The following is a 26,983-nucleotide window of genomic DNA, read 5'->3' as shown; positions in this document are numbered from 1 at the left end:
AAGACGGGGCTAAGGCACTGGACAACACTCGGTGTGGTACAACATGCGTGTCCTGGCACACACACTGCCGCTGAAATCGAGTTAAAGTTCACACAAGTGATGTTGCCGCGCATGATGCTTGCGGTCCAGACACAAACAGGAGATGAGGCCTCCTAAAGCTCCGAGTCGCGCGCCACAGGCGCGTCTCTCGCGCGTGTCGGGCCTCTTCCAGGTCAGTCATGGTGCTACAAGCACGATACCTGCATGTAATACACGTCGCATAGCTGGCTGCTCTTGACTATCACCTTAACAGAAATTTGTTACAGCTTGACTGGCTTTTTGCTCACGAAAAGTCCCATCGATGACCGACCGGAATCGGTGCTGCGCATGCACTTACTTTCGACGTTCGATCGAGCTCAGGATACCTCGACCGTTGCTGTATGGGCCCATAGCATTTTATGTACTCTTCGCAGTCTATAACACTGCAGTACTGAACCCAAGATGTATACCCGGCGAGTAGTCGCTTATCTTGGTTATAGCTCTTGCTTATGGCCTTGCTTCCTTTCAGTTCAATAGATGCACCTACGTTCATCACCAGTCAGCGAGGTACGGTACATAGCACTTTAAAAAGGGCGATTTACCGTGCTAACAAAGATGATTGGTAACGTGCATATTCCGACTCCATGCACTGACACCGTGTTCTGACAATGATCTATGTATGATTCGAACTTTCAACCAAAAACTGGAGCCAAAGGCGGCCCGGGCGCGCTCATGATCTTCGCTGCGTTCTCAACTGCACTGAGGCAGCTGAGCGATCTCAACAAGGGAGCGTATAAGTGGTCTGATTGCTGACGATGCGGAACAATGCAGGGCGTCCTTCAGGCTGGAGAGACAACCTCGTGCAGTGTGCCCTCCGGGTTCTTGTACCCTGGGTCTGCGATCGACGTGGTCTCACTGGGTCGATTGACTTCGCGCCTACATCATCTAGCCCGAGCTGTAGCTCTAAATACGTGCCTCTAATTGAATCTCGGAAGATCAAGGCAGAATGACACGCAAGGTTACGTATATAGTGTTTTCGATCCTGATATATTCAGTGTATACAAGTACAAGTACAATCGCATCATTTGTGTTATGGAAGAAATCCCGACACAGTACCATCATATGCTCACGTCTGTCGCCCAAGCCGGATACACGGAGTGCAATGTCACTCTAAGTGGTAGGCAGCGCGTTCACATCCACAGAGACCTCGATGTCGCTCTCGATGACCAATGCTCCTTTGTAGATCCAACGGTGCGGATCTATGAAGACCATGTGCGTAGGCCTGCCGCTGCGTATGCCTGACACACGCATAAGGATATAGACATGCTTTGGAGGCGACTCCAAGCTCTCTGACTGGGCCGTCAATTGTAAAGCCTGTAAATATAGTGCATGTAAGTACCCGAGCTCGAAATCATTTGACGAGAGACTCACCGTGCGGAGCTGCGCACGCTTCATGTGAAATGGCTCCTCGCGGGACCTGGACGTCGACTTGACTTCGACGTGGTACGTCGGCCATTCGGGCTCCCAGCGCTTCTTCACTTCTTCTCCGTACCAACGCCCGGTCAGGACGCCGTTGTCGTCTGGACAGCGGAAGTCGGCAAGGGGGTTGCCTTCATAGTACGTGAAGCCCGGTACCTGACCACGCAGCTCACTTGTCCAGTTGTCTGGCCCAAAGCTTGGCCCTAACAGCTTGCTCAAGACCGCGTAAGCCTACCAGCCATCGGACGTTAGAGCATTCGGTATGTGAGTTTCGATGTAAGGATGGCTCACATAACGCTCGCCTAGGATTCCGTTGACTATCTGATAATCGCTCACATCGTCGATGGCTGCCACTGATGTAGCGAGAGAAGTAAAAATGCTAGCGATTGTCGACGTCGTCCCCGTGTTGAGAGCCCGAGAGCCGCTGAGTGTACCATCTGGTGCATCTGCCGAGGCTGTCTCTAAGGCCCAATCACTCGGTGTCGAAGTTATCGCCGACAGTCCTGATGTGTCTCTGCGAGTCTGCGTGCTCCCCGCGGCAGCTGTCACCAGCGCGCTTGACCTGGGCTTCGAAAGCGAAGTGACCAGGGAGGAGAGGTCGATCTCCAACGGGGAGTTCTCCAGTGAGTCGGTCGCATACACAGCGCCTGTGTCAAGTGAGATGGAGCCGAGGCATTCCTCGAGATTGCGCATTGCGTCGTGTACCTGGCCGGCCAAAGATTGGCGCTCTTGCGTTTCTGTTGCATCGGAACGAGAGCGTCGCTCGGACACCGTAAGTTGACTGGTGAAAGAGTTCTCCAGGCGCGTACCACCCCGCGACAAGTCAGATGCCCGACTGCGAGCAATGCTTGCGCTTGGAGCGCTGCTCGGAGTCGATTGCCATTCTTGATATTGGTCCCAGGGAAACGAGTCATTGTCCTCGACATAGTCCGCAGAGGTGATGTCGATCCCCTCGAGCTTCAGGATGCGGAGGACGTCCTTGCGAGGGGACTTCATGTACATGAACATCCTGCATAGATCAATACCGAGGCGTTGACTGAGCTGGCCAATGATTTTCTCGTCTGCGTCTTCGATAGTTGTCCTTGCTACGAGGATCCTGAGACCTTCGTCTGTTTCTTCCAGATGCGACGCCAATTGAGTCACATGCGAGACGTCTTCGGCGGGTAATGATATAGTTTCAACAATTGCGCCGACAGTACCTATCGTCATGGAAGACAGCTTGCCCGCGAAGATCAGTTCCTTGGAATCTCGTTGGCGAGCTCGAGAGCCCAGTGTATGGCATATGGTGCTGCAGTACTTGCGTCAACTCTGTGTCAAGATACGAATACATCTCAGAACCTACCTTCGAATGCATTGCAACCGGAATGGCTCGGTGTATCGCTCTCTGAGAGCCATGCTTAGTTCCAGATCGCCCTCGGGTTTGTGCTGGATCTCAATGACCGGCGGCTCCAAATACTTGACCGGAGTTGACCATATCTCGCTGTCCAGTAGCGGTTCGATATCGGGGATGCGTAGGCGAGGTGTAGTGACCAACAGAGGTATCCGACCTTCCAGTTTCTCCAGTTGTGCGAGGCTGCTTCGACGGACATAGAACCGATCCACGCTTCGAAGCATGATCGTGCCTTCCGTCGTGAGAACAGGGAATATGGCTTTGTTTTGAAGTCTCTTCAGCTCGGAGGTAACCTGCATATTGCGTGGTGGCTTGGCACACCACTCCGCTACGTCCAAGAGGATGCGCTCGACGACGTCATGGACACTCTTCTGCAGCTCCATGTCCACGTAGGTTTGCGTGATCTGCAAGAGTCGGTCAATGACGGCACGCGGAGGGGCGCCGGTGGGCAGTCCCAGCTTGTCGACGAAGAAATCTCGCAAATATGGATACGAGTGTTTGATCAGGACGTCACTGAGGTAGGATGGCCCCTCCCAATACGCGCTGCTCATGCCCGTCCAAGTCACAGACATGTTGTCTCTGTCACCCGATATGAGAAGGAGAAGAGGGTGATCGCGGAAGGTTTGACTATACATCGCTCATCAGTACACTGGGCACAGACACGGACTCCGCGCTCACCGTATCTCATCGGAGGCCTCGTTAAACCTGGCATTGAGCTGCTTGTATGCTTCCTCGACTGCGCTAATCATTGCTGCCGGTAGCAGTTCTGTCGCCTGCAATCGCTTGAGGACTTCCAACCAGGCAATAGCGTTAGGTTCCACCATGACACCGAGTGTCTGCAGGAAGTCCCATCTGGGATCATCTGGGTTCGAAACGTCGATGAAGTGAAGACTCTGAGGGGGGATCTGTGCCATTCGGAGAGCGCGCCTGTGGAGGGCTGTCTCAGCCAGCTTGCGCCGCACGCCATCCACACAGGTCACAGCCGTTGCGGACAGCTCGCCCAAGCCATCTCGAGAAAGCTCCTGCGAGATAAAAGGCCAGTACTCCTGCAACACACCAAGGAGCCTGCGAGGGGTCTCCAACTCGGAAAGCGTCTGTGTCATCATCCGAAACTCCGGTGACAGCTTGCCATATATGACACGCGGGCGAATATGAACACCGAGGTGTTCCCGGAGCCATTTCCGCCAGCTTGATGCCTGGTATACCGACGGCGGAGCATAAGCAGCGTGAATAAACCGGGCGTTGGGGAGGATTGAGCGCAGACTACCTCCATCCGCCATCGTCGCATCAAGGTATAGCTCATTGCCCGTGGTCTTGTTCTCGTTTGCATCCATGACAGCGAGACCTGACGGACTGGGAAAGCCACGATCGTCTTGGTGGCTATAGAAGAAGTGTGCGAATCGGACCATGTCCGATAAAGCGTACATCTTGTTCGACTGGAGTATGTGATTGGCCACGACAACCGCGTTTGCTGGGCGGACTCCCAGTGCCTCGAGGAACGCATACCTCAATGTACCTGGCCTGACCTTGGGACTGATGAATTTGAGACCGACAAGATGTGAGAGGTCGAGTTCAGTGGGGAAGCAGCATTCGGATGCCGATGCGGCACGTCCCCAAGTCCCGTCTGCCAAAGGAAGGATACAAAGGTCTAGTATGTCCCAATTAAACCGTCCGTACGGCCTTGGGATGTTGATATTCAGGTATCGGCAGACTGTCTCGTGCCACTCGTCGGAGCGATCTGTAAATCCACCTCGTTTATCCATGACACGCAGACCACCCAAGAATTGCTGGTTTGACATCGCTGTCACACCGAGCCTGGATAGATGATCTTGGTCACGGCTGGTGTCGTATGAGGATGATATGTAGTACTGGGACGACAGTGATGTCAGTTAAACCGGATTTATAGAGGTACTTCTAAGTACCTTAGGTCAGATTAACTAGGTACACTAATGTACTTCCTAATCCGTGATCCACTATTGATCCACACTACATCCATACTTAATCCAATTCTAAGCTACTTAATCCAATTTGAGATCAGGATTAGAGTGCGTTGATCCATAATCCATCCATAGTTAATCCAATACTGACATCAGGATTAAAGCGTACTGATCCAATACTGAAATCTGGATTAGCACACTCTAATCCAGTACTGAGATCAGGATTAGTACATGCTAATCTAGTTATAAGACTTGGATCTATACACTGCTAATCCACTTATGAGATCTGGATTAGTATACTTCTCGGTGGATCAGCTAAGGCTAATCCATTCCACGAAGGTCAGCATAATAACTGAGCCCATTCAGCCGTCTCACCGAAGGGTATTGGACAGCCGACATGTCGTCTCACGAAACATGATGGGGTGGGCCGACGTCGGCCGACCAAAATTGTCTCACCGAAGAGGATGGGGTCGGCCGAGGCCAAGGCAGAGGCAGTCAAGACGGGCAAGACGGCCTTGCAAGGCGGTGTTTAGTAGATATCATAGTTCATACTGACTGGTACTACAATAAAATTGAATGGCATAATAACACCAATGTTAGTGCAATTGTGACCTTCTTGGCTCACCCAAGACATTCCACTGCCCGACCATCGGCTGGGCCACTGTTCCCAACTGATTCTCGCCTTGACCCAGCCGACCTTCTTAGAACCTTCTTGACTTACCCAAGCCAATCCACTGACCGACCATCAGCTGGGCTACTGTTCCCAACCGATTCACGTCTTGACCCAGCCGACCATTTTGACTCACCCAATACATTGCATGAGCTGAGCGTCGGCTGAGGGGATTTTCCCAGCCAATGTCCGTCTTGACTCAGCCGACCTTCTTAGAACCTTCTTGACTTACCCAAGCCAATCCACTGACCAACCATCGGCTGGGCTACTGTTCCCAACCGATTCTCGTCTTGACCCAGCCGACCATTTTGACTCACCCAAGACAATCCACTGCCCGACCATTGGCTGGGCCACTGTTCCCAACCAATTCTCGTCTTGACCCAGCCGACCTTCTTAGAACCTTCTTGACTCACCCAAGCCCACCCATTAACCAACCATTGGCTGGGCCACTGTTTCCAACCGATTCTCGTCTTGACCCAGCCGACCATGTTGTCTCACCCAATACAATGCATGAGCCGAGCATTGGCTGAGGTACCTTTCCCAGCCGATGTCCGTCTTGACTCAGCCGACCTTCTTGGACCTTCTTGACTCACCCAAGCCAATCCACTAACCAACCATCGGCTGGACCACCTACCCTGGCCGATGGCCGTCTTGACCCAGCCGACCATTTTGTGCATGTTGATTGGCATTGCCTATTAGCCATTGTAAGTTGGCTTGCTAAGGTAACTAATGGTTAGCTCATGCTTGTCAATACAGATGTGCCAAGGAGCAAGGAGATGTCAACGAGGAAATGATGAGCCTGAGATGGAAGGTCTCAAGACAGACAGTGTGAGGGGATGCCAAGACGGGCTAGTTCATAGCAGAGTGTATACTAGTCTGAGCTCTTGTCAAGGCGAAGAATATTGTGTTCTCAAGACGGAGCATTCTCAAGGCGGAATGGATGTTGCCTCCTTAAGACACACTTGTCAAGGCGGAGTGCTCAAGACGGAGTGCTCAAGACGGAGTGCTCAAGACGGAGTGCTCAAGACGGAGTATTCAAGATGAAATGTTCAAGGCAGTGTGTTCAAGGCGGTGTGTTCAAGGCGGTTCAAGGCGGTGTGTTCAAGGTGGAACATTTGCATGTTGTTCAGAGCTTATGGTCTCAGTGAGTACGTGTATTGATGTATGCTCTTTCTTTTACATTCATTGCTTTCAGATTCAATGGCATGGATGTAGTACTACTCTGAGTTCAAACATGTCCTATATGTTCTATATGTGTTTACAGAGCTACATGTACATTAGGCCTTGTTAGGCCAACCACTTACATAGACCACTGAACTCATTGTCCTATATGTAAAGAGTACTTTGGCATTGTGTAATCTTGGCTTTTACAGAATTAGGATCTCAGGACAGATCTCAAAAATGATATGTTGTTTGGAGATACTGGGAGGCATATAGATTAGTTCGCAGCTTCTGCAAGACAATTGTCACAATTGAGTGCATACAGAAGTTTTATTCATGCTGTGTCCATGGTATATGTTGCTGCTAACAATACTCCAACGCAATCTGGCAATGTTGAAGCTTGAGATAGCCAAGAAGGTTATACATGCAGAGCACGTCTTAGACAAACACATCCCACGGTTCAATTCTCACACAAATTTATATAGGCCATGTACTATATATAGATATGCTTGGTACAAAGTTTCATAGCATATGGTGGCACGGGGGTGAAGTTATAATGAAAAGAACATCATCCCGGTGGCTCGGGGATATGGCCGAGGCAATGCCCGAGGGCAAATCACTGGAGAGTGTTTGCGTATTTAGTGACCGTGCTCCTACTACTCACACCAACTTCATGTACATATCATCTGGTTGTCCACATCATTGTACTTCTATGTCATTGAATACTAATAGAGGTTGTACTGGACATATGATCACAGTATTCTGAAGTGTATATTCACTAGTGGAATCACTACCAGTACAGTACAATTACGAAAAATGTACATGCATATTGGATCAAATGACGATGAGTTCATTGCTCGGAGTGAACCATCATATCCATACAGTGACAGACAATGATCTCAATACCCATCCTAGTATGCAAGCAAGGCTGGTATATTGAGCATACCTCATTGCAACATATGACACCTGTGAGGTAGTAGCCTCACTCATGCTCTGTCTCGTCCAAAACTGCCCACAACTATTCCAGGAAACAAGTCTAGTTTAAGTAATTTCATGTGAGACAGTGAAATGGCAGGTGTGCAAGACAGTGCATGGGTCGGGACACCTGTCAGGTGAGACAGTAGGCAGCGAGATGGCACACGAGCGGGACAGTAAGTGTGCAAGACAGTCAGTGAGCAAGACGGTCAGCAGGCAAGACGGTCAGTAGTACTTCCATTTGTAGTATCCTTGTAGCACTGGGGTCTGCCCATGGAAGACAGGAGACGAGAGTCCAGTACAGCCCAATGGCTACCATGACATTTCATTGCACGGTCACGACTCACTACACGCAGTCATCACGAACTCAACCAGCCTGGTCACACGCATCATGACGGTCATACCAGCTGTTTGGCGGTGATCCTCATGTCGAACCCATTCCAAATCTCGCTTAGTATCTACGCCGATGTCGGTCTTCCGCGCAGACTACAAAGCCCACGGCGTGTCTGTACTAAGTATTGCAGCACCGGCTTGCGGGTCAGGCGTCCGTCTCGAGGTACGTGCCGACTCTACCACTGGCAGGCAAGACGGTTGGCGAGCAAGACGATGATCAGTGGGGCAAGACGGTCCAAAGCAGGCAAGACGGGGGCGCACCAGGATCGTGCGGCACCTCGACGAGACTTACCCCGTCATGCTCGTGCTCCTCTCCACTGACACGCGTGCGCTCCAGGCCGGCTTCGTGCAGGTGTTCGCCACCAAGCTGCACCAGAATTTCATGCTGCTGATGCTGCATGCCATCGCGACGGCGCTGAGCTTGCAGAGTGCGGAGTACTTCTTCGAGACGCGCGAGACACCGCTCGAGTGCAAGTTGGAGGAGCTCAGCCCGCCCGGATTGGAGAAGGGTGCAGAGCAGTCACGGGTGATCGCGGAGAAGGCGTTCGGCGTCGTGGTGTCGTGATTCGAGGCGGGTGGTGATGGAAGGCTGTTGCTGAGCAGTGGGAGCCCTGACTCGGACGGCGACGGCGGCAAGGTAACCCATGCCGACACGTATGTCGCCGGAGTGCTGATCTGGTAAGTCCCTGTGAAGTGAGCCAAGCAATCGTCGTGTGGCGATGATCGTGCCAAAGCGTTGAGCGGATAGTGTGTGCGAGCAAGACGACATGCAACTCACAAGCGAGACAGCATGCAACCGGGACGGTGCACTACCAAGGTAGTGCGCAAGCAAGACGGCGGGCAACCAGGACGGCGCGTAAGCAAGACGATAGATGTGCAAGACGGCGCTCGCGAGCAAGACGGCGATACATGAGCAAGACGGGACACGAGAAAGCAACTCAAATGCTCACCCTCTTTTCTGCCCACCCTCTCGCTCGCTCGCCCTTCCACCCTCTCACCTGCGTGCCATCCTCAGACGCACTTGCCGGCCCTTTCACTCGCTCGCTTGCCCGTGCGCCCGCCTGCTCTTCCACTTACCTTCTCGGCTGCTTTCCCGTCCTCTCGCTCGCTGGCCCGTCCTCTCACTCGCTCACCCGACCTCTCGCTCGCTGGCCCGACCTTTCACTCACACGCCTGCCCTCTCGTTCGCTCGCTCACTCACCCTCCCACTCACCCGCAGCGACGAGTTACTCGTCCAGAGACTCGCCACCTATGGACTCACGGTGAGCAATTTGCTTCCATGACGACAACGACCTGCACATACCTGCACGTCCTCTGTACCCGCCACAGCGAGTTCAAAGTTGAAGCGTCCAGAGTTCGGACGCCTGAAGGTAGACCCGGGCTCGGGCGGCGGTGGTGGTCACGAGTAGGACGGTTCGCGCGAACAGTACGGTGTGTAACGAGTACAGCGCGCAGCTAAGACAGCCCGGGTATGCGAGCAGCACGGTGTGAGCAGGATGGTGCGCCGAGTCAAGACGGCGCGCAGGCAAGACGGTGTGCACGAGCAGGACAGCGCGCGAGTAAGACAGCACCCGAGAAGGAAATTGGGTCGCCAAGACGGTATGCCAACAGAACGTTAGACGAACAGGACGGCGGGCAAACAAGACGACGCGAGGGCAGGACGGTGGCACACGAGCAAGGCGGATGCATTCCCAGTGAGCCGACGCCTTGATTGAGCCAGCCGACGCTTCGAACTCACAAACAAGCCCGGCTGGTCGATTCACACTATCAATTGGGATCACGAATCCCGATTACATTGCACCCAGGTAAGTACATTATGTCTACGTCGGCTGCACCATCCTCATCGTACAAGCCGACGCGTCGGCCGGCGTAGGCTACTCCCATGACATTCCGCGAGACGGCACGTCGGCTACAGGATAGGCTTCGGGTGAAAAGGGCTGCATGGTGTGAATAACTCATCTATACACTTCATCCAGCCTGATAGTGTACTTAAATCGGAATGAAGTCGTCAATTAATCACACTTAATCTACATCAGTAATCCGGATCATGTACAGGTCGCGTAATCCGAGTCATGTACAGGTCGCCCGAGGGTCCCAAACGACCCCGCGCAAGCGTCAGGCACACGTCAGCACGACAGGTCAAACCCGACAATGCGACAGTGACCGCGACGGCGGTAGAGCGTACCCTGCCAGCCAACACGTCCGACCCACGTCAACGACGCGTCCGCCGCGACAGGTCCGTGGTGAACGCGAGAAGGAGGGTGCACGACGCGGGGGACGGAACGCGAGGGTGGTAGTGCCTGCGTACCAGCGAACACGTCCGACCCGTCTCGCCACGTCAGCTACGCGTCCGCCGCGACAGGCAGACGGTGAACGCTAGGGCGAGGGAGGGCGCGACGAAGGCACGGTACGCGAGGGCGGTAGAGGGTGCGGACCGGCGAACACGTCCGACTCGTCTCGCCACACGTCTCCCGCGACAGGCAGACGGTGAACGCGAGGGCGAGTGTGGATGAGGCGGGGGAACGAAACGCGTGGCGGGGGAACGGGACGCGAGGGCGGTAGATCTTGCGGACCGGCGAACACGTCCGCCCGTCTCGCCACGTCAACGACAGGCAGATGGTGAACGCGAGGGCGAGGGACGACGCGGGGAGGGGGACGGAGGGGGAAAAAGCCGGTCTGGGTGGACTGGACGGATAGGGGAGGAGGCGGGTAACAGCCGTGCTCACCAAGGGCGTACTCTCGCCTTTCTACTGCTCGCTCTCCCTCGCCTGGTCCATGCATCCCGCGTCGCTCCCGTCCTGTCTGTTCCCGCCCGGTCTGTTCCTCCCCGTGCTCGCTGACAGCTCGCGTTGCATGCTCATTGTGCGCATGGGCTCCTCGAATTCACGCTCGCGTGTGTTGCACGACGCGAGGCACCCAAGGCTTGAAGGAGGTCGGGTTGGTGGTCAAAGGAGGTCGAGCGGGGGCGGTGGCCGGCGGGATAGTGGTCGAAAGAGGTCGACCGGGGGCAGTTGCCGGCGGGATGACGGTCGAGAGTGCGGAGTGAAAGGCGCGAGCGCTGGGTCTGCACCGCGGATTTAGAAAGGGACTTCGCCGATCCGTCGCGATCGGACGCGTGGGCGGGGAGAGTGAGGTTGTGCATGCGAGAGACGGTGTACATGTATAGTAGTGGGCACAGGAAGTGATGATTGTGCGCAGTCGCCCAGATCGCGCGGACGCATTCGACTGCGAGGCGACGTGCTAACGTGGCAGCAAGTTCGTCAGGGAGCGGGTGAGCAGCCGTAGGCGTACAGTATAGGTAGCTAGTCGGTTATTCAATGTCACTCCCACCCTGCTTTCGCCAATTCTGCTATCCCTGGGCTGATACATATGAGCATTGTATCTCGCGTAAAGGACTTGCGACCTACCAACATCGTGATGCATTATGCGCAGACGTTCCATCTGCACAGCATCGAGAGCAAAGTCGGTGTCCAGGACGGCCGCCCTTCCCCGGGCCTGCAGCACTCGGAACTCGCTGACGCTGACCAACTGGCCTGCGTCGCGAGTCCACACAAAGCACGACGTCGGTTTCCATCGCCGCGTGCGCCCACGTCTCAACGGAATCACGAACGTCGCAGCATTGACGTCCGGGCTGCTGGGCGGATGAGGACCGTGACGGCCGTAGTCGACAATGCTCCATGCAAACGGATTCATCTGTATCAATAATGTGTCAGTTACAACGCGGCATTGTTGAATCAGCCGAATCACCTTGGTGTGCTCCCGAGCTGTTAACAACGGTGCGAGCCACATTTCATCACCCTCTAGGGCCGTGACCAGACAAGGTCGCGTCTTCTTCGACACTTTGCGTCCGCCGGCTTGGATTGCAAAGTCTCGCCGAGTCGGGCTGTAGAGGACGACATACGGCCGAGAGGAGTTCATGTCGAGGTGAGATGCTTAGGCGACGACGAGTTAGTTGGTGTTCACTTCTGGAGAAAGGAGAGTGCATCACTCACTGCTGAACCCATTGGCTTTCTCGCGACTACAGATCCTTCTCGCGAGTATTGTTGGATAGATCTGCGCGTCACGCTGGCTCGGAATCTACTCATGTGGAGGGTGATACCTTCATTGTTGTGGCTGATGAGTGCGGGGAGAGAGTACAGCTTGACGACTTCGGGACAGCTCGGGGAGGGAGGGTATGGCGGGGGTCGGTGGGGTCGCCTATACGAAGTGTATCTATGTATTTGTCTGATGATAGGTTCGAAGGAGATGAGGTACGCGAGGGAGTATTGAGAGCAGTTGATACTGGGGCAGGTTGTTAGCGGCATCGACGCTTTCTGGACCTCGCACGGTGGCTTAGACACCGCTGGTGCGTCATCCTCAGCCAGAGCCCATGGTAGCCGTCTTCTATTGAGGGTGTACGCCGATGTTTGTGCCAGAGGCGGCGACGACGCTAGCGGATTGGCTGTCCAGAGGAGATGAGGTACGCGAGGGAGTATTGAGACCAGTTGATACCGCGCCTGGTAAGCGGGGTCGCTAGCTGCATTGTCAATGGATCGCGCGGGAGATCACGTCTTCGTCTTGCCTTGAGCACCAGCCTTAGCCAGATCCTCTGGCGATGACGTAGCGGTAGTGCGCTGCCCAGGCAAGGAGGGTCAGTCAGCAGGTAGTCCGAACCATCGGAGGTCACTTACAATCGCATAGTCCCATTTCTCTTCGTGGTCTTTCCGCGTGCTCGCGAACGTGCTAGCACATTGGAGACTAAGCTTGCTGAACATGTCAGCCTTCTTCCTCGCATACACTCGCGCACCCTCCGACAACGTCGCCTTCGTAGAGACGGACTCCCATGCGTTCGACATGTTCTTGAAGCCAAGGATCGTCCGCTTGAACTCAGCATGTAGCTTGTTCACCTCTTCATTGGCTCGTTCCATCTCTGCTCTCGCCCGAAACCACTGCACGCGATCCACTACTCCATCGTCAGTTAGGGCACGGCGTTTTCAATTTGATATCACATACCTTCCAGTTGCCAGGCCTCGGCTTCCGCTTCAGTCCTCCACGGCGGAACGGCTGTCCATATCCAGCTCGGCTCGGCATGACTGTCGCCCAGTTGTCGTGGGCTTCGCCAATTCTTGCCTTTGAGGTCCTTGTCTAGGTCGATCGCCGACATGATGTCTGATTCGTCCGACTTCAAAGCGACGAGGCGATCGCGGTTGTAATTGTACAGCCCAGCCATCGCTCGTGTCCGCCCAACTGCAGCGTTCACTTGGGTTTGCGACCGAGTGTTGTCTTTCTGGCCTCGTGCATGCTTTCGCTTGTCGACGAGGAAAGCGCCTTGATGGTTCAATGATTGCTTGATAGCATCCAGTAGGTCGTATGCATGACCTACACGGATGCTCCGTTCGAAGATCGCGAGAGCCTGCAGCCCGAGATCTTCACGTTCTGTCTCAGAAAAGTCGGACGGGAGTGCAAGGGGCTCCTCCTCAGGTGTGCCAGAGCCTTCCTCGTCGTCGTCTGCATCGGCCTGTTCGTCGCCTTCGGCGTCAGGGAAGTCGAGGTGGGGCATAAGCGAAGCCTGCAGATCGCGCCACTTATCGAGCTCACGCCGAAGGCTCTGTCGCGTCCCGGACACCCCCGTGAGCAGTGCATCCTCCTCCTCGAGAGGGTCCGCGGCCGCAGCGGAGCGGCTCTTTTTGATCTTGGCACGGAGTTCGAACCTGCAACGTTGTTGGAGTATGGCTATACGAAAGGATGAGGTCAACACTCACTGGCGCTGCTCTAGATCCAGCCCCTTCTTGAAGTAATTGGTCGTCCCCTGCGGGACACCCTGCGCCGCCGCGGCCGTGTACTTGTCTTCGGGTGTGATTTCTTGCTTCACGAGTTCTTCGTATACTTTCCCTGCGCTAGGGACTAATTGTCGGTGAGCTCGCTGAATGATCGTACCGAGGAAGCCGTCGCCACGCGTACCTATGCTTTCGTCGAGCATGTAAACGCTTTCGACTGGGTCCTTCACCTTCTTCCCTCGTTTCTTTCCTTTCCCCTTGCCCTTTCCCTTGCGTTTCCGAACGGACGTCTCTTCGGGCGCCGCCGCGGTCAAAGATGCTGGGGAATCAACCTTCATCTTCTTCCACTCGTCCACTGTGTCACCCGCTACGTCGCTTAGCGCAGTGAAGAGGGTGGTCTTGCTCTGTTGCAACTTGAATGCCTCATTGAGTTTTCGTGAGAGGTAAGAACCTTCATTATCACTGTTAGTCATATATGGGTTGATGTGAGGATGACGTACCCGCGGACTCCATTTTGCACCAATTCCAGAAGTTGTGGATGGCGTTCAGGGCGTCATGACGATGACCAAGACTCATCTCGCGGGTGCTGAGGCCGACTTGGTTGTGTTCCGCCCACGGGTGCTCCACGCTCTCCCCGTGCGAGAGCCCAGCCCCCCAAGAGTAGCAAAGCGCGTACAATATCTGGCAGCGCTCCTTGTGGGCGAGCATGTGGAGCTTCGGAAGAAGCAGCTGCATTCGGTCGAGCAGCGGAAGGAGATGTGGGAAGCGCTTCCCGAAGCGGTTACGAAGGTTGATGCCATAGATGCACGCGACGTCGTAGGTGAAGATGAAATGCAGGACCTCTTCCATCCCTGCGAGGGCGCCCGCCAAAGCGAAGTCCATATGACCATATCTGACGTGATGTTAGCAAATTGAATACTCTGGCACGCGTTGACATACCTCTCGCCCTTCTGAAGATCAACCATGGCACCCGGTCTGAAGCACCCGTGACGAATGCATATGACTGCGACTACCCCGCTAACCTCTAGATTGCGGAACTTTCCAGGTCGCTGAGCTCGGCCTACTTTGAACCCACTGCAAGTCTCCGGCTGGTACTACGTGAGCGAGGACCCACATGGCGGGCAACATGTGGAGTACTCACAGCTGCCTCGGCGTCGATTTCGGCCAGGTACGTTTGCATCTTCATCGGGTCAACAAAGAAACCCCGTCCTTCGCCCAGGCTGACATCTGCTGGATCGTCCCGTTTCCGTTTCTTCTGCAGTCCGTGGTTTCCATCTCCGCCGAGCTCGCATCCGTGTATATAACTGTGGGAATTGGTATCAGTGGCGACCTTGGAAACAGTATTGGCCCGCGCTCACGCAAGGTCGGGCGGTGTCTGTTGCCAATTGGGAGGCATGTTGAAACCTGGCCATGGGCAAGCAAAACACGGAACGGCGATGGATGCGGGTCGGTTGGGAAGGATCAGGTCGTGGTGCATCCCCGACCGTTTCAGTGCAGTTAAATGTTGCCAAAGACGACCTGCGAGGTTGAGTTCACGATAGCGATTCTGATGATTCGTGAGTCAAAAGATTATAGGACATAACTACGTATCATACCTTGACGATTCGAGTGCCCGAGTTGTCTGTCAGCCGCCGCAAGGCATCGTAGTAGTCGTATGTGCCCTTTTTCGACGTAAGGAAGTGCATATCCCATTGTCGCAGGACGTCGAAGGTGAACGCGCTCTCGGGTCGTTCCAAGGTGGCGGGAAACAATCCGGCCCGAAGAAGTTGCGAGACAGTGCCGCGCGCGTCGGGACAACAGCACTCATGGACGGGTACACGGTGAATTCCGTTACTGTGTGTGACGGTGTATACGATGGGGTGTTTTGTTCCTCGGAGAGATGGGCACCGATGCCCGTTATGTCCCAGGTAGAGTACGAGACCGGCTTCAGACATGTCCTGCCTCTCTAGGCAGCGTCCATTCCAGACGTCGATCCAGTGGAGAGGTGATAGACGGTGGCTGTCGACGAGGCATTGGCGGCATTGGAGGGCGCCTTGCAGGCAGTCCCGGCATCGTACCGTAGCTAGCGCGTTGCCACATATACAGGGCCCACCGATGTTAGCGGGCACCTCGGCGGCAAGGATGTCTTCTAGGATGCTGGGGAACTTGGGCTTCCATTCTTCCAGTACCTTTGACACTCCGTTCTGGGATCATAGACGTGGGTATGGTGAATAGAACATGCATACATCAGGAGCGCGTACCTTCACCGTCCGTCCCTGCTTAGACCCCCCACTAGGAGCCCCCGACGCGTCCCCGCTAGACGGCTGCGGCGCGTCATCAGTCGTCAATTCCGCCTCCTGATACGAGGTGCTCGCGCGTGCTGAATTCGGGGAATGGGAGGGACGCGCGCGCTTTCTCGCAGGGGTCGGCGAATCGCGGTGCGCAGTGATTTGAGAGTGATGGATGCGGCCATCCAGGGACACATGGATAGATTCGGAGACAGCGACAATGGGAGGTGCCATGTCGGTGACGTGGATAGTGGCCCAACGGTGCGATCGTGACATACTGGTTGAGGAGCAGAGGGTTGACGTGGCCCAGACAGTAGCAAAGAGCGAGAGGCAAGGGAGGCGCGACGCGACGCCGTAAAGTTGTGATACAGTACAGGTGTGATGCACTACGGACTACACAAATTGCGCCCACGACCCGCATACCCGCCCGATCGTATCTCCAAGACGCGCTTCCCCCGTGTAAGAGTGTCTAACAACGTAGATTTCGCATCGGGCCGCGTAAAGGCGCGTTACTCGGGTCTTATCAGTCCGCATTCCCGCCCGCTCCCCAATCTGTCTTCATGATGATGGCCAGGTGACCCCGCCGAGGCTCAAAACAGCCCACCACCCGCTTCTCAATCGCGCCCAACAGACGGCGCCTACGTCAAAGTGTCAGGCTCTACCGGCAGCGAGAGAGTCGATGCTCACAGTATTAAGTATGAGCCGATTTGGCTTTGAAGTCTCGGACGTGGAGCGGTTCGAGGGAAACTGTGTACAGGGTGAGCGACAGGGAGCCTGGATCCTCAGCCGAAGTACATACATGAGAACTTGTTGGGCGACGGTGGTGTACGTCGAGATGTCGCACTGATGACGGGACTGCTGACGACGGTGGAAAGCTTCAGTCAGCCGTAGTCCTCCAAATACACACACAGAGGTCTCATGCCTTAGCGCCCGCTACGAGTTGAGGGCAATGCCTCCTTTGACGACGGACTGGACTGGCGGCATGTTCCCGATGATGTGTGCATGCGCACAGCCGGGCATGCAAAGTCATCAGAACGATATCGAGTGACGACTTGCACTTGGAGATTTCGACTTGCTGGTGGCTTCGGTGGCCGGTGGGCATTGACGATCAGCGACACCTCGACCGCGGGAGACCCTGCGGGAACGTGTCGTGCTTAAACGGGTTCAAGGTAGGCCACAAAGCCATCTCGCTCAACCGTGTCTTGCCGTCGACGAGAGATGAGGCACTGAGAGGTTGGATTAAGTCGGATTAGAGTTGGAGAGTTGGATTAGAGTCGGATTAGTATGAGTGTGATACGCTGGCGCCCCAGCAGGCACGTGGCATTACCCATTGTGGCAGAAGTCACGCGTGTTGAACTTGGTTCATCCTCGCACTGGTCCCTTAATCCAGCTTAATCCAGTTCTCGTTCATCCTTAATCCTGCTTAATCCTTTTCTTTGCCCCAGTCCCTCAACCGCCCTCAACGTTCTCGACGCCCCGGGACCCTTCCCCGCCGCACTCAAGCTCCTCAACGCCCCGGGACCCTTCCTCGCCAATTCCAACGTCCTCAAGCCCCTACACCCCTCCTCGAGTGGTGCGAACTCAGGGATTGTACCCAAGTTCGCCCCTCTTCACCACACCTAAGTGCACCAGAAGGGTTACCATCTGGTCGCTGGGTTCTCTACGGCGTCGTCAAGACAAGTCCGCGTACGGTCGGCTGCGCACCAACGATGTACCACCGCGCGCACGAACCACCCGGCTCGCAGATGTGAGTTTCAGATCACTTCGTGAGACGAGTGCGAGCTGTAAGATAACCTGAAACAGGTCCACGAAGCGGCGAGGATTGACCCGCGATGATTCTGGCCGAGGCCGGTACGTCCAAGAACGCGTCGTCTGCGTCCAAGCATTGACGTGGCAACTCATTTGGCAGCGCGCAATATGGGACCCATCTTGCTGTCGCGCCGGCGGCCCCGCGGGCAAACTTAGATGAAACGAGGCGTGATGGGAGAGATGGTGACGGGCTGGACGGGGATGCACCGGAGCTGGTATTGAGGGAAACGCCAGAACTATTTGGTGCGTCGTCTGACCACCCTAACGGAACCGCAGCACTCATGCCCTGAATAGCGACCGATTCCAGAATAAGGTGGTGCGACGGTCGATTGGCGACCGAATGGAAGATGAACGACAAGGCTGTGGTTACGACCCCTAATGCGACGTGGCTGCCCGAATTCCCCGTCGCGTCTCCAGGCGAGATCTGCACGCGAGTCGACGGCCGGTGGGGTCCGCAGGAATACTCGTTGTGGCCCCAGCTGTATCATAAACGAGTCTTACATCACGCGTGCATCCCTGTGCAGGGAGCACTAATAGACGGCCTGAAGTTCCAAGCTGACGATCTGTACGACCACGTAGCTTGGAATGAATGGCAGGTCTGCAAAGAGTGTGGGGTTCCCGACCTCGGTTACATTGACAAGGGCTCGATAACGCTTCTCAAAGGCGTAGCTGCCCACATCGGCGTCACGTATCACATGTCCACGCTTGCTCAACGGGAGGACCGCCAGAAGTTCGGAAAACATCTGATCGCGACTGTCGATCAAGCCCTCGACCAACTCTCAATCCTACCCATGATCCGGGCCCATGCCATCGCCCTCGCTGCGCACGTCAAGCGGCTCCTGCTAGAACTATGCGGCCTCATCGTGCTGTACGAGATTGTGCAACCGCGTGCTCTCGATCCGGCCTTCGTCGCGAAGAAGGCTCTGCCTATTCGGGGCGCGTTCACCAACGACGCTGGGACGACGCAGGTTTTGTTTCGGCTCGGCATTCCCGTTTGGTTTATCCAGACGCTGACTCGATCGTTGCGCGTCGTCGAGGTCCACACGTACTCGACCCCAATCTCCTCGCGCATGAGCGACGAGTTGTCCCAGCCTCGCTTGCATAGCGACGGTGGTGATCTCGCAGGCGTCGTGCAGCACCCTGGAGACTGGCCATTCGCGATGCAGCGGGAGGTCCTCAAGACACTACTGGATATCAAGATCTCCCCGTTGCCCAACCAGCAACCAATCGCGGCCGACGGGGCCTCGGACGCTCGGCCAGCCAAGAAGGTCAAGACATCCCCCGATGTGCATCTCGATCGAGGGCGTACCGAACAATCGGGCAGCTCGTCACGCCGCACGCGCCGGGGTAAACGCGCCGCACCGGAGTTACCCCCGCCACACCCGTCGCTACGGTACCAGTCGCCGCACACAAGTGTTGTGCCTGGCGCCTGGGAAGTCGTTCTGGTCGCGGCCGGGACCTTGCCTTCGCCGCCATCACCCGCCACGTATTACTGGCCGCCGCCCTTCTTGTTTGAAGGAGGTGGCGGCAAATCCAATCGCTACTACCATAACTACATCCGCATCCGCCAGTTCTGCCGCCAGCGCCTTCTTGATCGAACCGTGGGAGCCGAGCCGTTGCGCATCTCAGAATGGCGCGATGCTCTGTGGGGGGACTACCGCACCCAGCCCGCCGACGTTCCATCCGAAGATTCGTCGACCAGGGGCAAGGAGCGCAAACAGATCCAGCAAAACGTGCGCCGGCTCTTTGGAAACACTGCGGGTCTAGCCACGTACACGGCTGCCCTAACCCCACAGTGGGGTCAAGTTACTGTGAGCGAGAACACTGCGAAAGACCCCGCCCTGCATGCGCAAGTGCTCTGGGAGGCCCACGAGATCAACTGGCGATGCGAAGTACGCGCCCTCGACGCCGAGCTGACGCGTTCCCGCGACTGGGACGTCCTGACACGATGGGAGCGCGAGGCCCGAGTGTGCCGCCTCTGGAGCGGCATCGGCTCAGGGCTCCGCGTCATCCCTCGTTGGGAGAGTGGGGAGACGACCCGCGCACGCTGGGACTCTCCTGACGAGAGTGGTTGGCGTGAGGCACGCTCAACCCTGTCGGAGCTTGTGGGCGTCATGGCTCGGTGGCCGGGACTTCCTGAAGAGCTCAAGGGCATCGCCGACGAGATAGTAGAGTACCCCGCGGACAAATTCCGAGTTGTTCAGCGTGCCGCATTACAATTCTACGTGCGCACGTTCACTAATGTCTTCAAGCGTCTTCCAATTCCCCCCGCTGTGCTGCCGACGAAATGGGTGTAACGTAATGTCGTAGTCTACTCGTGTACATAGCATATCCTCGACTTGTAAATGACATGATGTCTTGCTCCGGGCTTCCCCAAAATGGAAATCCCACCTTCCGCGGTGGGTTCTCCGTTTTTCGCATGGGTTCGTGCTAATTCCTGGAGATATTTGCCGCTCTGTCTCGAATGCGGGCCAGAGCGAAACACATAAAAGGACGGCCAGTCCATCTCTAACTGCATCTCCAAAATGGCCCCCGTCGATCCCCGAGTCCGGGTCATCGTCGACAAGCTCATACCCCCCGAAGCCTCCCTCGGCACGAATCAGCTACCTTGCACGGTGTACAAGACGGTCCCGCACTACTCTATCAAAAGCTATGGCGCCACGAATCAAGACACGCTGGGGAAAGTGTTTGGTGTGGTCAGTTGTTCATTCCGTTCGCATGCACCACTACTGATCAACTCGTCCTTAAGTGTACCTTACCAGGACACTTGAAATGCAGGAACCACCTCAAACCGGCGACGATACAGATGTCGAGTGAGGTTGCCGACGATATGCGGAAGCGTATTGCTGAGCTCGACCCGCCCGCCCGACTTGGTGGGACGTACTACCTGAGGCCACGACCTGCCTTGGAACGGCCTCGCCCTGCCGTTCGAAGACGCCGTGCTGCGAGACCGCCGCTGGAGACGACGACAGTGGATGCATACATCTACATAGAGGTATGTACACGTCGTCTGTAGTTGTATTACACACTGACATTATTCTAGGCAGGGGACATTCCGATCTGCATACCACTTCTGTGCTCTGTAGAAGACGACGAATGGCTCACAGTGCACTTCCGCCAGTTCATCACCTGCGACGTCCTTGGAATCACGCCTCGCCAAACCAACATCCCCTTCGAGCATTACGACGCTCATGTGGGACGTTTCGTGACGCATCCACCTCCTCACGAAAAGCGCTACGTCGACCGCAACGAGGTCCTCGTGTACCGGGCATCAGGCGTGGCTAACTGTCCAGGTGTTGAAGAACTCGCCGCGCGTCATATCATGCCCTTCCACGCCCCGCCTTTGCCCTCCCTACTCGAGCATTTAGACGAACATCCGTACAGCGACGATGACGCGACCCGCGCCTCGTCCCCGGAGCGTTTCCGGCCCTCAGCACACAGCGACGGCCTGGAGATCAGGTACTCGTCCCCTGGTCGAGCTCTGCTCACCGATCCGGTCTCAGAGCCTCCCAGTAGCCCGTCGACCTCGCAAACGTCTTCCTCTCGCCTCGGAGCAAGCTCCGCGCGGACGGCTATTGCCTCCCTACGGAACGTCTCGTCGGGACGCAAGCGAAAGCGCGAGGACGATCCGGGATCGGCGCGTAAACGCGCCAAAGGGAAGCAGCACAGGCACGAGGACGAGGGGTACGAGGGAGTGTGGGAGGTTGTGGATAACGACCTCGAAGTTCGCGTAGACTAGGGTACCCGAGTTGCATGCGGTGAAAATAAGATGGGATCGGTCAGATCTTGAAGTGGGACGCTTTCGGGCTAAACGGTAACCAACGCACCCGCCAAGCAGCGACCTCGTTGCGCTCATGAAGCGTGGTGCGATCTACAAGCGGATCGGGGAACAGGCCTCACCACGGCTCTCCTAGCCTTGAACTGCTACGTCGACGTGCTGTTCCAAGCCCTCTTCGCGTCCCATGGCTTCCGACTCAACTCCTTCGACGACTTCAGCACGCGAGGCTCCTGAACCGGGGGACGGAAATTCCGACGATGACGAACTTTCCACCCCTGTCTCTCAACCGCAGGGCGGAGATGCCGACCATGGCGAGAATCCCGACCCTGCGTCCCAAGGCGACGTCAAGTCTGGTGACAAGCCCTTACACAAAGCGCAGGAGAAGAGGAAGGCTCGCAAAGAGGGTGACGAGGTCGGCAAGCCGCGAACAGATTGGTCGCGCATGGGTCTCAAGGACTTCATGATGGAGCGCGTACCGGGGTTTGTAGAATGTGGTCGCGGTAACGCCCGTCGGAACGCGTACAGATCTAAGGTCGTGGACGAGGTCCTTGCAACAAAGAAGTGGGTCCAGAAAGAAGGTGCCGCGACGATGTCCGACGTAAGCAAGAATGACTGCTGCGGTCGAAGGGACTCTGACCAACTAAACCAGGCCGTCTACAACTTCCTCAAGAACAACGAGAAGAAATTCAAGTTGAGAACAAAAGAGAAGGCGCTCGACGCGGTTCCCGATGACGTCAACTGGAAGAAGGTCTCGCTGTTCAAGAGGACCCGCCCCAAGGGTGCCTCCGAACTCTGGGGAGACGTACCTGCCAACAAGGATGTTGTCAAGGCCGTCGCGGACAAGAACATCCGAGAGGGCCGTGGAGGCGAGCTGGCAAAAGCACGGAGGCAAGCCTTCAAGGCTCTACCTGAGGCCGAGCAGGCGCCGTGGCACACACAAGCAGACAGCTCGACGCAGAAGGGCAGGAAGGGAAAGAAAGACCAGCCGGCGGCGCCGCCAATCGTGGTGGTCACGCCCGGTAAAATGGACCAGTGAGTTCCGTTTTGAGGTCTCGACGTGTTTGCTAACAGAGGTCGTTGGCAGAAACCGGGAGATGCTGATGCCAAACTTGCACAGGATTATGCACAGTGCAATCGGCGTCGGCGACGACCGCGTCGGGCCAGCCGTGTTTAACGTTCGTGTGGCGATCAAGGATAGTCACGGAAAGTCGCATTATAAGCAGTAAGTGAAATCACTCAGTATTGGGTATGGCTCACGACCGTGACCCAGACTACACGTCGGCCCACTACTCAAGACTGATCAAGGCGAGCAAACGTTTGGCGAGTACGCACAAGAAGACCACACGAAATGGATGGCGTTCGCGCAAGCCGTCCTGGGTAAGTCACATACAATATCTACTATATTACGATACTCAGTGCTGCCTACACAGCATCACCGACGATAGGTTTGGATCAGGGTATCACTTATGAGGACAGCGGCCGACCAATGCTGCCGAAGAGTCGCTTACAATGGACAGGTCTCCAGTTGATCGAGGCCTTACATGCATACTTTCGTGCTAGCTGGGGTGTGTTCCCAATTATATTAACATCGCGCGCGCGTACGACTGACTTCGTCGTCGCAGAATATGCACATCGCTTGGTCAATGCAGTGCCGCCCTTCTCGGCCGCAGTGACTTCCGAGCGCCTTTCGTCTTTGGGATGGCCAATTCTCGATTTCAGCGACCCGATGGGTCCCACTGCCGATGTGGCATGGGAGCTGTGGCGCAAAATCGAGTCGACGCAGACAGGTGGCGCCGGCTTCAACTTCGAAGACGTTCACCCGGAGAATGCACCGCAGGCTGAACTGCAGGTGGAGGAAGTCGACCCGAGGAGCTTTGCGCAAGCCGAGGAAGACGGCGAGGACGGAAACGCGGTCGCCAGCGCAGACACGGATAAGGTAAGTCGATGTCGATACTTTTCTTCAATGGTGTGAAAGTAATGTACGTGGTCGACTAGGTACCCTCCGTGCCGGAGGAGTCCGAAGACGGCTCGAGTGACAGTTCTAGCGAGGACGAAGACGACAACGACAACGATGAGGTCGACACATCGTCGCAACGTGGTCGGAGTCCGAGTCGCCTCGACGGCGTCGAGGACGAGGACGCCGTTGGCGAACTGGACATTGATGCCTCCGCGGCCGTCGAGCCTTCTACGTCCACGGCGTCGTCGTCCGGCGGTAAGGTCGTGCAAGCCGATGACGTGGAGTCTGAAGGTGTGTGAGCTCGTATGTGATTGATATTAAGCGGTATACTGACCTTCCATGAAGCTGATGAGGACAGGCCCCGGAAGTTGCGACGAAAGGAGCGTGAGGATGATGACAGCAACATCGAGGAGGCACCAAAGAAGAAGGTCAAGGTCTCGGGTGGTAAAAGTGGGAATGCGAAGGTGGATGCGAAGGTGGATGCGAAGGGGAAGGCGAAGGAGAAGGCGGGTGCGAAGGCGAAGGCAGGCGGGAAGGGGAAGGCGGGTGCGAAGGTGAAGGTGGGTGCGAAGGTGAAGGCGAAGGCCGATGCGGATGTGAAGGGCAAGGAGAAGGAGAAGGCGAAGGCGAAGGTGGTGCCTCGAGTGACGCATTCGACGGGCTCCCAGTGAGTGTCATCGTGTTCTCTGAATATCTAATGGTTGCTTACTGCCCATGTAGGCCTGCAATTCGGAAGAGTGCTCGTCTTAGTTAAGATTTTGGGATTAGTGTAGAGGGTTTGGACTTTACCTGGATTAACACGATAGACTCGGTGTTAATCTGGCATTGATGAACTGTGATGGGATTGGATTAATTGTGATTAACTTTCGACTTGAGTGGATTAGAGTGTACTAAACCTGATCTCATAAGTGGATTAGCATGTACTAAACCTGATCTCATAAGTGGATTAGAGTGTACTGATCCTGATCTCATAAGTGGATTAGCATGTACTAATCCTGATCTCATAAGTGGATTAGAGTGTACTGATCCTGATCTCATAAATGGATTAGCAGTGTATAGATCCAAGTCTTATAACTAGATTAGCAGTGTATAGATCCAAGTCTTATAACTAGATTAGCATGTACTAATCCTGATCTCAGTACTGGATTAGATTGTACTAAACCTGAGGTCATAAGTGGATTAGCATGTACTAATCCTAATCTCAGTATTGGGTTAACTATGGATGGATTGTGGATTAATACACTCTAATCCTGATCTCAGAATTGGATTAACTGTGGATTGTGGATTAGTAATGTCTGATCCTGATCTCAAATTGGATTAAGTAGCTTAGAATTGGATTAAGTATGGATGTAGTGTGGATCAATAGTGGATCACGGATTAGGAAGTACATTAGTGTACCTAGTTAATCTGACCTAAGGTACTTTTAAGTACCATTTTTAATCCGATTTAACTGACAAAGATGGGGACGATGGTAAGTCCGAAGTACCGATGAGGGGATCCCCGCCGCGGGGGAGCCGGAAGTGGCTAGGGATGGTGATGAGTGTCGTCGGTAGCTGATACCGATCAAAAATGTCGCGCAAGATAGGCCGCGAGCGAAGGGCCTTGACGATGGAATCCTCGACCGCGCTGAAAGGCACTCGAGCATTCCTGGGGATGTATCGCATCCAGCAGTCTCGAAGGATGTGGTGCTGTCGAAAACGCTCTATAGCGGCAAGGAACGTGTCCGTAACGCCTTGTAGTAGCACACGATTCCATTGCGAGTCCGCGATGATATCTTCTCTGCTGGAGGACGTCAAGAAGTCTGCCTGAACGACGAACTGATACAGAATGGAGTTAACTTTACATACGCGCACACGTATAGCCCGCACTCACATTCAACCCATACGTAGCCACAGGCAGGAAGGCATGCACGTCCTGTTTGCCGATTGCAGGGCGACCGTCGCCGTCGATAGGGAATGCCAGAACGATCTCGCTCTGCTCGATACCTTCCCTCTTCTCTTCGTGCGCGTACGCCTTGACAGTTTGCTTCGACACGATGTATCTACATTTCGATACACAGGTGCTGTTTTCGTGACGCTCGAGTCTGATGACATCATTCGGTTCGTCAATGCGACGGACTGAAATCGTCGAGTGTTGACCCATGGCTACGTCGATGTCGATCGCACGTAGCTTGCGGAGAAACAGCAATAACGAGGACTGGATGCCCTTAATCTGCTCCTTCAGATCGCTCCGGGCCACCGCTTGTGTCATGGTCAGACGGAAGGTCGTCCAGCCAGGAACGCTAGGGTACGACGCATCCCAGATAGGATTAATCATACCCAGCGGCCCATCTCGATCGAATCGGAATGTGAAGTCGCCTGACGCAACACGGACTCGTTGAGCTACGGCGAAGACGGCCTTGAATCCTGAGTTCCCCAGTCAAAGCATGCCAACGGTGATCGGTTCACTTCCTACCTATCCCCTTTTCGCCTATCGTCATATCCCGTCAGCTTTTGTCAGTAAATGTGTCATCAATGGATCTTACTCACCTATGTAGCCGTCAACTTTCTTCTGTCTCGCTTTCGTACTCGCACCGATGTCACATATCGCCTTTACGTTGTCCTTGTCGAACCCCTTCTCGTTGCACTTGATGATCACTTCACTGTCGCTGAGGCGCAGGTGTAAGGTCGGGTCCACTCCGGGCTTGTAATGGTTGTCGTCGGCATTCTGGACGAATTCCAAGATGAAATGACTCTGGCTATTGTATAGGTCCTTCGAAAGTCTGCACACATCCGATTAGATAGGTCAACCGTGGCAGCTATGCTGCATACCTCTCGCATGCGCGTTCCAATTTCCCTCGCAGCGAGGTTACTACTGGGTCGTTGTTGCGACCTGTCAGGTCCCCGTTGAGGCCGTGGCTCCTGTTGATCTCCTGGATGAGATCCATGGCGGGAGAGTACGACACAGTTGAGAGATTACCCTTGTCTTATATCGTGCCTTTCGCCATATCGCACCGAACACGTTGCCGAAGCTGTAAACAAATCTGTTGAAGCTTATAGCTGCGCGTCTGCATTCAAATCCGAGTCACTTACCACGGAGACTCATTTCCGCACACCACGAGGCATTTCGACGGCCCATTGTCAGCGAGAGTTTATTGGTATCGCCTTCTAAAGAAGATCTGCAGCATGAAGCCAACTCCTGAGTACACCTGTTATGTCAGAATGCATGTCCGGACTCAGTGAGGAGCACTATGTAGCACTGATTCTTATCAGCGTGCGCAGCCCCCGTCGAAGCATGGGACAACCGCCGTCAACCCCGCAAACAACATAGCCTCGACCATCATGGACGGTGTCTGTAGCGGAGTGCAGGAGCTAGGGCCGAATACCTGCCTCCTACACATCTATCCAAATAACA

The 26,983-nt window shown here is 55.1% G+C and overlaps 8 protein-coding genes across 8 annotated transcripts; 3 read left to right on the top strand and 5 right to left on the bottom strand.

Annotated features, from left to right (window-relative positions):
• Positions 1 to 1,045: 1,045 nt before the first annotated feature.
• Positions 1,046 to 4,736, bottom strand: B0H18DRAFT_1000819 (uncharacterized protein). Its single transcript, XM_048028249.1, has 5 exons — positions 3,566 to 4,736; positions 2,840 to 3,514; positions 1,789 to 2,785; positions 1,450 to 1,728; positions 1,046 to 1,392 (listed from the first exon to the last, which is right to left on the bottom strand). Exons 1-5 carry the CDS (start codon positions 4,684 to 4,686, stop codon positions 1,189 to 1,191), a joined length of 3,276 nt encoding a protein of 1,091 aa, XP_047894740.1. The 5' UTR covers positions 4,687 to 4,736; the 3' UTR covers positions 1,046 to 1,188.
• Positions 4,737 to 11,343: 6,607 nt separating this feature from the next.
• On the bottom strand, positions 11,344 to 11,941 carry B0H18DRAFT_1118009 (uncharacterized protein; the record flags this gene model as incomplete). Its single annotated transcript, XM_048033698.1, has 3 exons — positions 11,344 to 11,378; positions 11,431 to 11,716; positions 11,771 to 11,941. The coding sequence occupies 3 exons, from the start codon at positions 11,939 to 11,941 to the stop codon at positions 11,344 to 11,346; spliced, it is 492 nt and encodes a 163-aa protein (XP_047894739.1).
• Positions 11,942 to 12,720: 779 nt separating this feature from the next.
• On the bottom strand, positions 12,721 to 13,475 carry B0H18DRAFT_857014 (uncharacterized protein; the record flags this gene model as incomplete). Its single annotated transcript, XM_048039663.1, has 2 exons — positions 12,721 to 12,968; positions 13,016 to 13,475. Coding segments are annotated over 2 exons (708 nt in total), but the record flags the coding sequence as incomplete, so codon positions are not given.
• Positions 13,476 to 14,351: 876 nt separating this feature from the next.
• On the bottom strand, positions 14,352 to 15,956 carry B0H18DRAFT_874930 (uncharacterized protein; the record flags this gene model as incomplete). The annotated part of the gene is made up of 4 exons (XM_048040386.1): positions 14,352 to 14,873; positions 14,906 to 15,083; positions 15,138 to 15,325; positions 15,375 to 15,956. Coding segments are annotated over 4 exons (1,470 nt in total), but the record flags the coding sequence as incomplete, so codon positions are not given.
• Positions 15,957 to 18,202: 2,246 nt separating this feature from the next.
• B0H18DRAFT_874961 (uncharacterized protein) lies at positions 18,203 to 20,152 on the top strand (the record flags this gene model as incomplete). The annotated part of the gene is made up of 1 exon (XM_048040387.1): positions 18,203 to 20,152. One exon carries the CDS (start codon positions 18,203 to 18,205, stop codon positions 20,150 to 20,152), a length of 1,950 nt encoding a protein of 649 aa, XP_047894736.1.
• A 228-nt stretch (positions 20,153 to 20,380) lies between these two features.
• B0H18DRAFT_1118006 (uncharacterized protein) lies at positions 20,381 to 21,594 on the top strand (the record flags this gene model as incomplete). The annotated part of the gene is made up of 3 exons (XM_048033697.1): positions 20,381 to 20,551; positions 20,605 to 20,850; positions 20,899 to 21,594. The coding sequence occupies 3 exons, from the start codon at positions 20,381 to 20,383 to the stop codon at positions 21,592 to 21,594; spliced, it is 1,113 nt and encodes a 370-aa protein (XP_047894735.1).
• Positions 21,595 to 21,817: 223 nt separating this feature from the next.
• B0H18DRAFT_1118005 (uncharacterized protein) lies at positions 21,818 to 24,344 on the top strand (the record flags this gene model as incomplete). Its single annotated transcript, XM_048033696.1, has 9 exons — positions 21,818 to 22,231; positions 22,283 to 22,665; positions 22,718 to 22,855; positions 22,904 to 23,010; positions 23,064 to 23,198; positions 23,256 to 23,569; positions 23,629 to 23,881; positions 23,936 to 24,257; positions 24,311 to 24,344. The coding sequence occupies 9 exons, from the start codon at positions 21,818 to 21,820 to the stop codon at positions 24,342 to 24,344; spliced, it is 2,100 nt and encodes a 699-aa protein (XP_047894734.1).
• A 556-nt stretch (positions 24,345 to 24,900) lies between these two features.
• Positions 24,901 to 26,980, bottom strand: B0H18DRAFT_1000817 (uncharacterized protein). Its single transcript, XM_048028248.1, has 7 exons — positions 26,662 to 26,980; positions 26,549 to 26,600; positions 26,401 to 26,490; positions 26,119 to 26,351; positions 26,045 to 26,059; positions 25,463 to 25,995; positions 24,901 to 25,407 (listed from the first exon to the last, which is right to left on the bottom strand). The coding sequence occupies exons 1-7, from the start codon at positions 26,705 to 26,707 to the stop codon at positions 25,027 to 25,029; spliced, it is 1,350 nt and encodes a 449-aa protein (XP_047894733.1). The 5' UTR covers positions 26,708 to 26,980; the 3' UTR covers positions 24,901 to 25,026.
• Positions 26,981 to 26,983: the final 3 nt, after the last annotated feature.

Source organism: Fomitopsis serialis (assembly GCF_022376445.1).
Source record: "Fomitopsis serialis strain Sig1Antser10 chromosome Unknown B0H18scaffold_24, whole genome shotgun sequence".
Classification (NCBI taxonomy): Eukaryota; Fungi; Basidiomycota; class Agaricomycetes; order Polyporales; family Fomitopsidaceae; genus Fomitopsis; species Fomitopsis serialis.
Note: the sequence above shows the minus strand (reverse complement) of the source record. Positions and strands in the feature narration are given on the sequence as shown.

Excerpts from the sequence above, each read along its gene's own strand:
- B0H18DRAFT_1000819 (XM_048028249.1), bottom strand. The coding sequence starts at position 4,686 with ATGTCAAACCAGCAATTCTTGGGTGGTCTGCGTGTCATGGATAAACGA. Across the intron at positions 2,786-2,839 it reads CGGTTGCAATGCATTCGAAG|CACCATATGCCATACACTGG; the intron begins GTAGGTTCTGAG and ends CAAGTACTGCAG. Across the intron at positions 1,729-1,788 it reads GAATCCTAGGCGAGCGTTAT|GCTTACGCGGTCTTGAGCAA; the intron begins GTGAGCCATCCT and ends GATGGCTGGTAG.
- B0H18DRAFT_1000817 (XM_048028248.1), bottom strand. The coding sequence starts at position 26,707 with ATGGGCCGTCGAAATGCCTCGTGGTGTGCGGAAATGAGTCTCCGTG. Across the intron at positions 26,491-26,548 it reads AGGCACGATATAAGACAAGG|GAGCCACGGCCTCAACGGGG; the intron begins GTAATCTCTCAA and ends GGAGATCAACAG. Across the intron at positions 25,408-25,462 it reads TGGCTACGTATGGGTTGAAT|TTCGTCGTTCAGGCAGACTT; the intron begins GTGAGTGCGGGC and ends ATTCTGTATCAG.